At 42.5% G+C, this 14,223-nt stretch overlaps 1 protein-coding gene across 3 annotated transcripts in view; it reads right to left on the minus strand.

Annotated features, from left to right (window-relative positions):
* The window catches only part of NUP98 (nucleoporin 98kDa), a 40,912-nt gene that overhangs the window by 3,080 nt on the left and 23,609 nt on the right, over window positions 1-14,223 (minus strand). For all 3 annotated transcript variants that reach the window (XR_774939.1, XM_010576687.1, XM_010576686.1), the window contains exons 19-30: window positions 13,813-13,990; window positions 13,294-13,458; window positions 8,860-9,036; window positions 7,937-8,090; window positions 6,211-6,631; window positions 5,156-5,385; window positions 4,575-4,844; window positions 3,786-3,943; window positions 3,403-3,546; window positions 2,078-2,220; window positions 1,291-1,512; window positions 84-325 (exon numbers count right to left, since the gene is read on the minus strand). Coding sequence is in view for 2 of the 3 variants with exons in the window: in XM_010576687.1 (XP_010574989.1) it covers window positions 84-325; window positions 1,291-1,512; window positions 2,078-2,220; window positions 3,403-3,546; window positions 3,786-3,943; window positions 4,575-4,844; window positions 5,156-5,385; window positions 6,211-6,631; window positions 7,937-8,090; window positions 8,860-9,036; window positions 13,294-13,458; window positions 13,813-13,990 (2,504 nt within the window). In the remaining variant the exon portion in view is untranslated. The remainder of the gene's footprint in view (window positions 1-83; window positions 326-1,290; window positions 1,513-2,077; window positions 2,221-3,402; window positions 3,547-3,785; window positions 3,944-4,574; window positions 4,845-5,155; window positions 5,386-6,210; window positions 6,632-7,936; window positions 8,091-8,859; window positions 9,037-13,293; window positions 13,459-13,812; window positions 13,991-14,223) is intronic.

Here is a 14,223-nt window from a genome sequence, read left to right on the forward strand (position 1 = left end):
TATTAACGCCCAACGACTTCTGTTCCTACTGTTTGTGTGCTGTTCGAAAGACAGACTGAAAAAAATTCAGAGAGCAGACTCACCTGAGGCTAAGTGCCTGACAACCAGCTTGTGACACTGGTTCCAGTGCCCAGCCTTGAACAAGAAGAGGGCTTCTTTATGCTTGTCACCCTCCATCCTTGCTCGAACTGCCTTTGCTTCGTGAATCCACTCTGGGGGAACGCAGAGCCTCTGTGTCAGAAAAGTCTCCTTGGCCCAAGACTCTGGTGTCTCAGAGAGAACGCAATGCCGGTTTAGGAGTTCCCGCACTGCCTTCTCCCGTATGCTGGGGGAAGGGAGGACAAGGTGTTATTCCAACAAGCAATCCTTTGTATCTCTCCATCAGAAGATACAGTTCAATACAAGCAGCCGAGGACTGAACAAGGCAGCAGAGAGCTGCGTTATACCTATTGGCGCCGGCAGAGGCGTAACAGATAGCAAAAGCCAGCCTTGCTGGGCCTTGAACAGTCTTACTGCAGGATATTAAGAAAAGTTCTAAAATCAGGTGAATTCCTTCAGTACAGGTTAACCACTAAGAACGAAGTAATCGCTAGTGTTTTGTAACATCTCAAATGTTGTAAGCTTAAGAACATTTAAGTATGATCCAGGCCCCTAAAAGGAATATACAGGCCCTATTTGAAGTTATCGGTTGGAAAAAAATTCTACTGCAATGTATTAATGGTAGCTGTTGGTAACAAATGGTAACATTAACAGCAAAAAACACCTTTCCACAAAAGATGTATTATTTACAAATTTAAGACAATTTTTTGTCAAGTCTGTATTTCACAACAGAAGCAAAACATGCATTTTGGTTATTCCCAAGCTTTCCTTTCAAACACACGTGCTTCTCTTCAGCTCCAATGGGAACAGTTCTAGTATTTTGCATTAATGACATTTTCATGACAAGTTCTTGAACATCATAAGCTTGCTGAGCCAGAGACAAGATACAGAGCCACAGGATATCAAAATGACTATGAGATCTACTTCTATAGCACCGTTCAGCAGTTACAGTCATTACAACACAATACTATTTAACATCTAACAAGACATTTAACTAAGCAGAATTATTCATGCCACTTGTAAAAACTGTGTGCTGGGATTACAAGTGGCATGAAGTTCTCCAGCTGTGCAGTTCCAGTTTAATGTGAGAGAAGCCACGATAATTACAGTATACATATCAGGTCTATAAAACAGAGAACACATTATTTTCAAGGAAAAAAAAAAAATAGTAAAAAAAATTTTTTTACTCACTGCTTATCAGGTTCATGCAGCAGTATAAAAACAGCCCATTCCCAAAGCCCTTCACTTTCAAGCTGGGCAGCATAGCTAGCATTCAGCACTCCTTGACTCTGCTTGAATAGATGGGTATAATTCAGGGCTCTGAGCACTTCCCACAGGTGCCAACTGAGACGATAGTCCAGAGGGTCAGATGTCACACTCCTGGGATCAAGCAGCTGGTCAAGATCATAGTGCCTGTAGGGAAAAATATTTGCAACATAAAATAGCTAACTGTATCCACATAATAAAATCAGAAACTGGTGCTACTTAGTGCCTTCCCTCCACCAACCTCCAATTATTCTATATATGTGATTTATGTGGGTGTGGGTTTTGGGGTTTTTGTTTTACTTGGGGGGGGGAGAAAAAAAAAAAAAAAAAAAAGAGATTGGACCAACTGTTAAAATCCTTTTGCTCTTCTTTTAAGTCTGCATCCAGACTGTCACAGCCTTTTCTTTTGTATGTGCTCTTCCTGTAGATTTCTCAAGGCCTCAATCTCAAAGGCAACTATGGTAAAGCAAGATTACTGCACTCTTCAGACTCAGAAAACACTTAAGGAAAAAAACCAACCCACAGTTATGCTCCAAAGCTTAAGTTTCATCATCTATGCTATCACCAGCAGTGTCACCACATTCTGTAAGTGTGTACATGCAAGGCAGATTTTTGTCAGTGGTTCAGTAAACACTGAAGCTGATTTCATAGCCCTGGACTGGGAGTTCAAGAAGTCACTGACTGATCAAGATTTAGAAAAATAGTTTTTCACCTGTCACTGTAGAGCTTTAACAAATGGAAACAGACATCTCTCAAAGGTCTTCCTGCATTATCATCTTCTTCAATTACACAACCAGAACCTTCTAGGTAAGGAGGCAGGGGACAGCATGCGTATTTTTCACACTCCGGTGTGTTCTAAAGAAATAGTTGTAACAGTAAGTTTAAAGATAGAATCTGGACAGCTAAGCCAGCAGCACGAAACACACTGAGTCAACAAGAACCGTTTTACACTGCACTGAACTGCAGAACTGTTGTCTTCCATACCATCTAACCACTCTGGGTCACCAAAATCCTCTTGATGTTTTCACTGCTGGCAAGAACACTAGACCTGCATTTGGAAGAGCGCTCCATGTCCTGCTGGTTTCCAGTTATTAGCCCTCTTACATGAAGTCCTGGAAACGAGCTGTATCCACTTTTCCTCCACATCATTGGGCTGCAGCGAGACCACACCCATGTTCTAACCTAGTAGCATCTTAAGTTCAAGTCATGATAAAACTAAAGCTTGGTGTTTTGAAGTGATGAACACATTATACTGACATAGCACGTACAAAGATAACACTGAATATTCCTGTGGCATTAAGCACGCATCAATTAGAAGTTACTAGACTTGATGCTGCACTTGGGCTATCTTTAGGCATACAGATCAAGGGGTGAATTATCTTTAGTTAAATGATTAAACATTTTTTTCAACAGAACCCTTTGTCTTTTTGTATACAGAGGCTGACAGCTCTACAGCAACAAACAAGGCTTTGCATAATGCATGCAGCTATGCACTGTCTGTAGGATAGCTTCCACATTTGCTGTAGAAACAGCAAGTGGAACAAACAGGGAGTATGGTTTGGCAAAGGCTATTTTGGAAGTCAGGCAGCTGGGTATTAATCATCACACTGGGAAAGCTGACTGGCTACCTAGCTCAAATGGCCTTCCTGCTGCTGGCCACTATCCATCTTCCTAATTTTGTCTAGCTATCAAACATCTGAAAACACTTAGCCAGTGGGAGATAGGCTTCAAATAAGTCACTACCAGAACGCCCTAAAGAGCAGGTCCTAAGCTTCTCAAGTGACTAGAATTACCAACAGATTCAACCCCAGTGCTTTATTCCCATGCCAGTGGGGGAAGGAACATTCCCATCAAAGTGAACTGCTGCAAAAACTCATCGTTAAAGCAGGTGAAGGAATCCAATGCTGTGACAACTGAAATAATGAACCCATACGCAATTCCATACTCAGCACCTCCGCAGCAACAACTGACTGCTTGCAGAAGTCTCAGTGCAGCATCAGACAGACAACTCCTTTTAGCCATGCATGACTGACCTACCTGAAACGCTGACTCATACATGGCAAGTGCCTTGGAAATAGAAGCTGTTGGAGGAAGCAGGTACCAGAGGTGGACAGCCATGCAACGCTTCCAGTCCAGCAGTGAGCATACATTGATACTTATTCTCTCTGATAACTGCCACACCTAAAGAAACAAATGACTAAGTTTAGTCAAACTTACTGCACAATGGTCAGTACATACCAGGCATGCAAGACCACAAGGTTACGTTAGTAAAAAAAAAAAACAACAGGTCAACACCTTGTACTCCTTCCTGCCATGTACCATGTGCTGTGGTTGAGTGTCACAGCTTAAACGTACTGTCGTACCGTTGTCAAGAAGGGGAAGTCAAGCCAATGACAAAACAGCCAAGTAACAGAACTTACAGGCTTTCCTGCAAGCAGGGCAAAGATCCGCAGTCTCTCTTCCTGGATGAAGCAGTCTGCCTGCAGCCTGTGCCAGTCCACCAGCTGCATGGTGAGGAGGTCCCGAATGGGCTGGCTACCTGCCAGCTGGGAGAGGAGCAGAGCAAGCCTGTGATCACCTGGAACAGAAGACAACAGCACATGAGCTAAATCCTCCTGCCTACCTGTGCCACAGCTATCTGTTTCCGAGTTGTGGGGCACTCTGATCAGCCTATAGCTGCACGATTGTTTTTTGTGCACAATTTCTCATCAAATAAACCACTCTGCAAACACCTACTAGAATGGGGGTGGGGGAGAAGACAAAGGAATGGGAAGGACAGATTCCCCAAAGGAAACAAGTGAACAGAAGTTTTAAGATGTGAGCCAACATAAAAGACCAAGATGAAACTAGCCATTAGGCTCTGAAAATATACGTTTTTAAAACAAATGTAAAGTGGCTTAACAGAAGTGCAATTAAAAATAACAGTAATTAAAAAAACATTCAAAGGAGATACTATGCAAAAAAAACAGTTCCAAATGCAATACAGCATCACTTCCTCACTCTAGAGGAGCAGACAAGTAAGCCAGTGTAAACGTGACCAGGTACTCAAGCAGCAAGTAGACAAGCCAGCCCCGACCTTAATCACTGTCTGACAAGGGAAAACTCCATACTCAGAGTGGCCAGTTACTATCAGCTCTCAAAGTTTAAATTCTCTTTATGTGTCTCCCTTCCTCCTCCCCGCAAAAAACAGAGAGATTTAAGCATCTTACCTGACTGCTGTGCCAGCCTGCAAGCTTCACCAATTCTCTTTCCAGTAAGGCAGCTGAACACAGCCTCTATGTGATTACTGTGTCGGGACAAAGAAACTTCCTCCTCAATTCGTCCTGCAGCAGTCTCTGAGAGCCAGCGAGAGAAGGCTTTCCTACGCTCCAGGGCCAGGATGTATTCACTAGGTTCCTCCAAGCTGGCCTCTAACTCTCTCAGGTTCCCCCAAATCGCTTCACATAAAGTCCACGCCAAGCACCAGTGCTTCACAACAGCTGTCAGGACAGAGTTACTCAGTCATCAGGAGTGAAAACATACAGAAGAATATTTAGAGGACTCATATAAGATTATAAGCATAACCTTGTAGGATATCTTGAAGGATATCCTACTGTTACAAGTCAACGCAGGAAGTCAGCTAGCTCCCCAATGCCAACCACCATGCTTATGCTTTCAGAAAGAATGCTGAGGTACAGTCAATTTTTCTGTTTTATTCACATTTCACTGCTCTGATGCAACCTGAAATTAACCTGAATGGGACAGTTTTCCAGATTCACTATCATCATGAAAAGAATTATTCCATACTCGCCTTCTGTCACAGCAGGATCCTCAGATGCCTTCCTAACCCAGTCAGCATAGTCGTGAATAGCAGAAACTCCTGGGTTGGGCTCTAGAAGAGGACAGTGCTCATCCATATGGACAGTGCTATGCTTCAGCTTTATCTCCAGAGGGATGAGATACAGCTGTTTGCCTCTGTCCATCTTCCGTTGTTCTAAGCTCAGCTTCTCCACATGAACCTTGAAAGAAGATTCTGAGAGTCTGGAGAAAAAGAAGATAAAACCAGGTAGCAATGTTCTGAATTGTTCTCCCTGCAAGCAAGCTGCACCCATCACAGAGCAGCTGCATTGTGCAGCTTGTCCTAATTTCAACTTAAAGACAGTAAGACAGATGACCAAGGTCAACAGCTAGGTATGAAGAACCTGCTTACAGTCTGGGATTCAGAACCAGAATTTGGCAAATAAACATTATTGAACTGGGTGCTTCCAGCTCTTAAAAGGCCATTAGCACACCTTGCCATACCCCACTGCATTTTGTGAGAGCACCTCATTCTGCCAGCAAATCAGATATGCTGGAGAACATCAACTGAACAAGCTTTTTGGAAGACTTAAATGGTAGAACATCTAAGCTATATTCCAGTCAAGTTTAGGTATGGAGTTACGTAGCCCAGGAAAGGTCTGTATACTGCTTTATATACAAGCAGAATTGAAGGCATCTGAATTCAGAAGCTAAACAAGAAATTTTTTAGGTAGGGCAGATATCCTCAGGGAAGATCAACAGCAGATTAGAAGCTTCCTGAACAACAATTTTGAACTTTCCCTCTTTAACCTTTTGCTGGATGATGGTGCTATATACTTGTTAAAAAAGTAACAACTCTTATTACACCATTCCAGGCCTTTGAGATACAGTGTTTTGTAAAGTAGCAACCTGAAGGAAATCTCCATGGCTAACATGATTTTGCACCACTTCTGCATATCAAAATGAATATTAAGCTGAATTTCAAAAAAGTATCAAGCTACAATCAAGATTCTTTCAAACATGAAGAGGGAGTATGTCAGAACCATCCTGAAGGAAACTACTACTCACGATTTTGGAGCAACAGGAGTTGGCAGGAATCCATACTCCACGGTCTCACACTGAAGATCTTCCATTTCACTTGATCCACTCAACTTATCTCCACAATTGACAAGTGTCCAGTTGGGTCCCCAACCAACACGAAATGAGCGCCCCATGAAGAGTGCCATATCCATCAGTAGTTTCCCTTTTCCATAGGTGATGGACTTTTCCAGAGGTACAAGCCCCTGCTGCCTGCGGACACCAACTGTTTTCATCTGTACCTCAGGGACTGATGGTGGTACGGAGAATGTAGATGCTAATGGAGAAGTCGCCGACCAAAGGGCAACAGAAGGGGGACTGCTTGAAGTCCTTGGTCCCTTGAAGTCTTGCAGAGCAGCATTCGGTGATTGGAAAATTACATTAGCAAATTTGGATTGCAGCAGCCCACCAACTAGAGGGAAGAAGCAGGAAGAACGTTTAAGTGAATGGGGTACTCCCTTTTCAGGCAGTATATTTCTGGTATTTTAAAGGTATTTTAGTACTTAGGCAGCCAGTGAAAACATTTGCCATGGTTTGTGATGGGAACACATAGCTAAGTGTGATTATCTGCAGTACTGAGAACTGCAAAACCCACCACGCACAGCCTGCTTTGCATTATCCAAACTAAAGTACACGGTATTACACTAAGAACAGTACACAGCCAGTCTCACTCCAAAATTCACAGTTTCCAAAGAAGTCACTAATTTAACGGGTATTGTCATAGTCGGACCATTAGAACAGAAGCATCTCATAGAGAGATTAAACACTGATTGCTATTAACAGGAACAGGGCTGAAACTGTCCCCACAAAAACATCTCATGTCTGCCCATTTAATTCAGGAAGCAACTCCATGCTTGTTACTAGAGGTATTATTCCTATTGAAATCACCAGTTTGTGGCTGTATTGAGTGTAAACAGCAAGGTTTTGGTAGCAGGGGTGCTGCAGGGGTGGTCTCTATGAGAAGAGGCCAGGGGCCACCCTGTGTTGGACACAGATGGGCCCATCCGGGGAGTTTGTGGCACCTCTGAACCGATCAGCAAAGTTGGTGGTGCCTTTGTGAGAACTTAAAAAAGGGCAAAAAATGCCACAGAGGCAGAAAAAGAAAAGTGAAAACTGCAGTGGGAACATGAGGTCAAGAGAAAGAGGAGGGGAAGAGATGCTCCGGCACCAGAGCAGGTATTTTCCCAGCAGCCCTCAGAAGACAACTCACACTGGAGTAGGGGGAAAGTGTGAGGAAGAAGGAGTGGTAAAGAGGAACTGCTCTGGACTGACTGCAATCCCTCATTCCCATCCCCGCTGACCCCCTAGAGTGGGCAGGAAATAAAGGAGTCAGGAATGAAGGAGGGAAGTTGAGCCTGGGAAAGCAGGGGCAGGGTAGGAAAGTGTTGTTTTAATTTGTCTTTGTTTCTCACTACCCAAACCTATTTTAACTGGCAATAAATTCATTTTACTCAAGTCAAGCCTGCTTACCAGTTACTGTCACAAGCAAAACAATCTCCCTGTTTTTATCTTAACCCTTTTTTCATCCAGTTTTCTCCCTCTGTCCTGTTGAGGAGGGGGAGTGAGAGAGCAGCTGGGCGAGCACCTGGCTGCTGGCCAAAGCTAACCCACCACAGCACACAACTGTTCTACCATATGTTCAGCCAGTCATAGGATTTTGCCTCTTAGTATTAGAATTAGACTCTTTCTTCAAGCAGCATGTGGTTTCTCACAATACCCGAGTATCTTTTCTGTCCTTGTGATTTTGAAATAGGGAGCCTCGGAGAACAGATCTCTTGAGAAGTATCCATTTTTACAGGTTGCTTCCCAGGATAATGATCCAGGATCAAGTCTAGGTCATCTTCATCAGCAAGCAAGGAAGCTTTCATAATCTAAAAAAGGTGATAAGTCAAGCCTGCACATTAGCAATCATTCTCACAGCAGAAGCTAACTGATCTAATCAGCTCCTTTCCCAACCAAGATAACTTCTATGTGCTGCACATGACCAAACACTCAAGCCACAAATATTTCAAGTAACAGTGAAGGCACACAGTTCAGGAGAACTGACAGCAAGCTTGCCAATTGATGCTAACCTTTTACAAACTAGTAGTTACATCAGTGTCACAGTACTTGTTAGGATAGGTGTGAAGTCCTAAAATAATCATGTTTTCTTAGATCTTAGCTCTATTTACTTGTTTTTCAGCTTACGTAATAACTCCACTATGCTTTCCTTATGTTTATAAATTAAAAACACAGGTAGAAGCCCACAAGTGTTCCAGGTACTATCCTTTCACCAACCAATCACACACACCAAAACCCAAATCAAGACCAGTTATCCTATTACCTTGTTTTCCACAAATTGGTCCCAAGGCAGTTGTGCCTAGATATTAGTTTAGCTTATCACATTGCCCACACTTCAGAATTTGGAAATCTGAATTCTAGCCTTAAGACAATTTTCATTTCTGCATTAAACTTTTCATGCCTAAAAAGGTTTACCACAGAAACACAAGTCTAACGTGTAAGTTTTAATTGTACTATAGGTGTGATGTATAGTTTATTACAAGTTGGTATGTAAGTACACTTGGGGAGGCAAAATGAGAAGTTAGTGAGAAGTATTACCAAGTACTCTCTTTCAGACAAAGGAAGTTGCAAGACACTAACCTGCAAGACATGTGGGTTAATACCCAGGGTTGATGCGATGTGAGTTGAAGCAGGCACTGCTTCCTGCTCTTCTATCATGTTATCTGCTACAGTGGACTCCTGGGGAGGCTCCTGGGTGATGTCTGCCATATCACTGTCCAGTTCCACAACCCTGCCCAGCTGCTCCACTTCTGGGGTCTGCAGACACATGCAGAGGCCACATCAGACAACAGCAGATTGCAACAGCTTGCCGAGAAAGAGTATTTAATAGTTTCAACAATCACCTGCAAATGAAGAGGAGTACTCCCTTGCTTGTGTCAAGACTCCACATTAAGTTTAGAGATGAATATTTATAACCTATTCCCATTTTCTTCAGAGTTGTAACATAACAGCGCAAGTTAAAGTGAAGGAGAAGTCATGGTTTAGTGATGCCCTCCTGAAGTTTCCCAAGTTCTGCCATTCAGTTTAAGAAACTATTCTTCAGCTTTCCATTTTTCATGTGACCAACAGAAAGAAAGAGAGTTTTGTGTATCCTGCCTTCCTCCCCTTCTCCCTCAAAAATCACACAAAGAAAAGCTTCCTGTACCTATGTTCAGCCTGGGACATCTCAGATGACTGAGCAACCGGTTTAAAAGCAGCGATTCTCCAGTATTAATGTGTGATACCACTGGTGGCTGATGAGCAGATGAGTCACTGTAATATCTGCTTTTTTTTCCCCAGCTGTGACGTAGTAAAAATTAAAAACTGAGTCTATATTCCACAAAGAACTTAACAGAAGTTTTAAGTGGACGCGAGCCCTTTCAAGATCATGTAAGGCTGGGCCACAGAGTGGGTGTGTGCACACATGTATGTGTAAAGTTCTGTTTTTTTTTTTTTTGTTAATTTTAAACCAGGACACAACTGTCATTGGACTGGAAAGTTGTGGGGTTTTTCCAACGATATTCTGCTTATCAGTAGCACATCAGCAGTTAGAAAGTTAAATATAGTAGTTGTCTTCTACCAATCTGCAGCTAAATTTCTCAACTCTACTGCTAGTCCAAGGCAAGAGGAAGAATTGATTTTATGATTTTTTTCCTGAAGGCAACTGCATGGCATCACCTTTGTGATGAGCCTAAGGTGACCTCTACACACCTCCAATCACTTAAGACAACTTGTACTCACACTCCAAGCAGGGCCAGAAAACGTTCAGCCAGTACAAACAACGAGCAGGTATCTGAATTAACTCTTACCACTGTCATTGCCTCTGGTTCTGCCCAGCATGCTGACTGTGGTGACAGCAGGGTCTCCTGACAGCACATTGCATCGAGCCCCCCTGAGCTGGTACCAAACTACAGAGCGTGACAGCGCACTGCAAGCCATTCAGCTATTTGTCAGCTCTGCTACCAGGAACTGTTTGACAGGACAAAAACCCCTGGAGAATGCCATTCACTGCTGGTATTGTGCAGCTAACAGGCCACCCTGAAAGAAGCACCTGGCCCAGGAGTAATTAGCATGTGTCCACTTTAACTGAATGGCCTTCAGGTTCTAACCAGGTGACCCTTTGGTTCCTCATGGGCTCTAATCCCAAACCTGGGCTGCAGCGCACTGGTTTTGCTCTAGTCTAACCACTCCTGCTGCTTAGACAGGAGTGTCCTGTGAAAGATTCATGCCTACAGCTTACTTAGTTTCCAGAAGCAACAAAGTACAGACTGCTGAAGCAATGCTCTGGAGCAATGCATATATATAAGCAAAGAAACCGTGGCAGACAGTACACTGGAAATCATGCTAAGGAATTTAAGAGCATATTCAAATGGCTGCTTCTTAGCTCATTAGAATCCACCAAGAAATGCAATGAAGGTTATCAGATGAGGCAGATAAAATTAGACTAAGGGGTCTGTAAAGATAGAACTTAATGGCAGACACAGAAAGAGCCTTAGCTAGTGGTATCTGAGTATGCCTACAGTATGCGGAACAGATTTACAAGTCAAAATATGGTTACAAACACAAAAGTTTCACTATTGCCTTCATTGTGCTTTAATGCAGCCAGGTCCCTGGTGTAACTATTTCCTGTGGACCTTGCAACATTAATAAATTCATTAATATTCAAGTTAGTGAAGGAAGAAAAAAACCCAAACCCCAAAACAAGTCTAGATCCTAAATGCTTCTTACAAACCAAAGAATAATATTTTCAGATGCTTTACACAACAAGAGCTTGACAAGCTTTTAAACCATGGTATGAGTTTCTCAGAGGTTTCGGAAATTAAGCTAGATGTTTTTCCTATTTTCAGAAATGAAAACCTTAATTAATGCTATGCAAATCAAAGAGGTTAATTAACCTGGACAAGTTTTTGCTAAGTACATTTCAATCTATAAGACAGGCCTGAATAAGTCACACGTATTCCCAGTATTTTTGACTGCTTAAAACATCAGCTCTGGTTCCCATTAATCTGAACAAGAAGCAAGAAGGAAAACTGAAAGGTGGTACACACAGGCAAGTCTGTTACAGACAGCCATGTGTTAATCTCAAATAACATGCAAATGCTTAAGGAATGTATTTTATGAGAGCAGGATGAACTAGCAGGTTTTAATTAGCCAGTGAGCCAGGAGGAGCAATAAAGCAGCAGCTGTACACTACTTTGGGATTCTCCAAAGCAGAATCCATAGAAGAGGTGGCAGCTCACCTCATCTGTCACTACAGTAGTATGTTCTGCTCAAAGAGCGGACTGCACTGTTACTGGCTCTCTGCTTGTACGGTGATCAGGACTCCTACTACTGGGATCCTGAAACGCACCAGCGCTGGCTGTACTGAAAGGTGTTCAGGTGAACTGCTGCTGACAGACCTTTATTTTGGGCCCCTCTAACCTGCACGGAGACCTAAAGCGGCAGAGTGGAATGGCTCAGGCATTTCTACAAAGGTTATAACTAGATCACAGACTATGTAAGATTAAAAACAACTCCACGTTGATTTAATGTTTTCCTACCACAAAAGTAACAAAATGGTTCTTTTGCACAAGCAGTGACGAAGTGTGATTTGTTGTATCACCTGACACTACCAACAGAGACCCTTGTCCAGAATGGCTCTAGATTACCCAAAGCCATTGGCCAACAAAGAGAAATACTGCTACAATGTCTCCTGGTTTCAAAAGGACTAGATCCAGCACAATAAAGAAAAAAAACCAAAAAGCCCCAAAAGAAAAAAGTGTTCAACCTATTTGACAGTACTGCCTCTTAAGCTGTTTTTCATGCTTTGACTTCAGAGATGCAGAAATAAAACTCTCCTCCTCCGCTTCCCCATGCTATGACACATCATGAACACCGGCCACATGCCAAGCAGTGCCTTGGCACATGATCTATGCCTCAGGGAGCTGCAAGCTCCGAGATCGCCTTTCACCGCAGTCACGGATTACTGAAGGGTAAAACAGAAAGCCTGCTTATGCACAGCAACAAAAACCTCTCAGCACATCCCATCCAGCTGTGAAATACCATCTGCTCAGCCCTCCTGCACGCCCTAACTGCTGAAAGTTTACTTTCACAACTAGGCAATCGAGAACACAGTTTTGGAAAAAAGAGAAAGCAAGTGCAGAGAGCAGATTTTTTATGACAAGTTACTTCAAAAAGCTATAGGTAGCTCACAAATGTTTACCATTAACACCCGGCATAAAGAGCATATTCTATCCCATCAATGCCAGGATGCCTTCCAAATAGGCTGCTTTTTCACCCACAATGAAGCAGCTCCTAATTCAGCTTGACGATATCCATATTAATTATATTTGGAAAACGCAAGTGTATCAGCTGCAATTAGACTAACCTTTAAACCCACGTAAAAGGATTTTTAAAAACAAAATCAAATTAACATTAGACCTTAAGGGGTTACCAATGCACTGGATAAAATGCTACCTTCCCTATGCAAGTCAGAGGCATACCACTGAGGATGTTTTACAAAGCTTTAGAAGCAGTCACATCCAATGCAAATACACTTAAAAATCCAGGATATAACCAGCCTTAAAAAAGTAATTTTTAATAAAAATAGAGCACATTCTTAAAATATAAAGCATACAGTCTTGCATACTAAATGATGGTCAAGTCAAATTAATGCACAATATCATTCTCAAGGCAGGCAGCACAAGGCGTTATAATTATATAGCATATATTCAATATTCACAAAAACAAGTTTTCTTCCATAAGTGGTGCAAATATGCCAAACTCAATTGAGACCAGAATTTAAAAAAGAAACAAGGGTTTAAAGCATTCCCTTCCCTACACACCCTCAGTATGAAATGTCAAGTATCTTAACGAAAAAGAACATGCAAACATTCATCAAGAGGTCAGAAGAGCTACTGAGTTTGTGCAAGTTTGTGTAAGGTTTTGCTCTTCAGTTTCCAGGCTACTTGTTACTCCAACAACCCCTCCCTAGGGACCAGCTATTCTTCAAATTTCATTTTATGAATTCCCTTTTAGTCACTGTCCTCCTTCTACCTGAGATGGAGGTGTTGGCTTGCCATTTAGGGTCATTTGCTGGGGTGGCAGATGCCCTGGGGGTGGCACAGGTGTAGTTTTTAACTTCTTTGTGTCCACTTTTGAAGGATGCTCTTCCTCTTCCTCATCTGAATCTTGCAAGCCATACTTGGAAAAGTGTGCCACCTGTGTAATGAGAAGGGCAAATATGTCACACCTTGGAAGAGAGATTTCAGGCACCCATTTCTGAAAGGCCTGAACAATGAGCTGGCATTAACTGTCCACCTTACACAGCAGTTGTGACTCCTGGAACACAATCAGCTTTTGCACAGACCAAGAACATCTGTATGCAGGTCTTCAGTCAAAGAAGTTTTGATTTTGATCAGTTTGGCGAGGACACTTTGCACTACAGCTGCCAGACTTGAGAGAGTTTACAGAAGTTTAGCAAAGTTTTTGAATTGTTAGAATCTCCTGAGAACCTACTTCAGAGTACTTCCAATATTCTTGTAAGTGACTTTACAACTAGAACAAAAACATTACCTTAAACACCCAAGATCCGGTCTCTGGGCGGTATTCCTTGAATCGAGCGCCCTGCTTCCGAGATACAGACTCCAGTCTACCTTCATAATTCATCTCTGCCAGTCGTTCAGGGCTTTTTATCAGGCAACGAGATGTTTTATCTGTAGGCCAGACTCCATCTAAGGTAACTTCAGCTCGTCTGTTAAAGACAGACAGAAGCGTAAGAGACTACAAGGTTTTGAGGCAACGCTATTAAGGTACACATACAGGAGCTGAGAATTGAAACGTGGGCTCAAACCAGCTTTTAAATCCAATTTCTGGTTCAGAAACTTGCAAGCATCTAGTAACTGTATAATGCTGCAATCTGAATGCACACCTCACATTTGAATTTCTTGATAGCTGCCTGCAAACCCAGTAGGTTGTATTATAAAA

Source organism: Haliaeetus leucocephalus, unplaced genomic scaffold (genome assembly GCF_000737465.1).
Source record: "Haliaeetus leucocephalus isolate CR32 unplaced genomic scaffold, Haliaeetus_leucocephalus-4.0 Scaffold536, whole genome shotgun sequence".
Lineage (NCBI taxonomy): Eukaryota > Metazoa > Chordata > Aves > Accipitriformes > Accipitridae > Haliaeetus > Haliaeetus leucocephalus.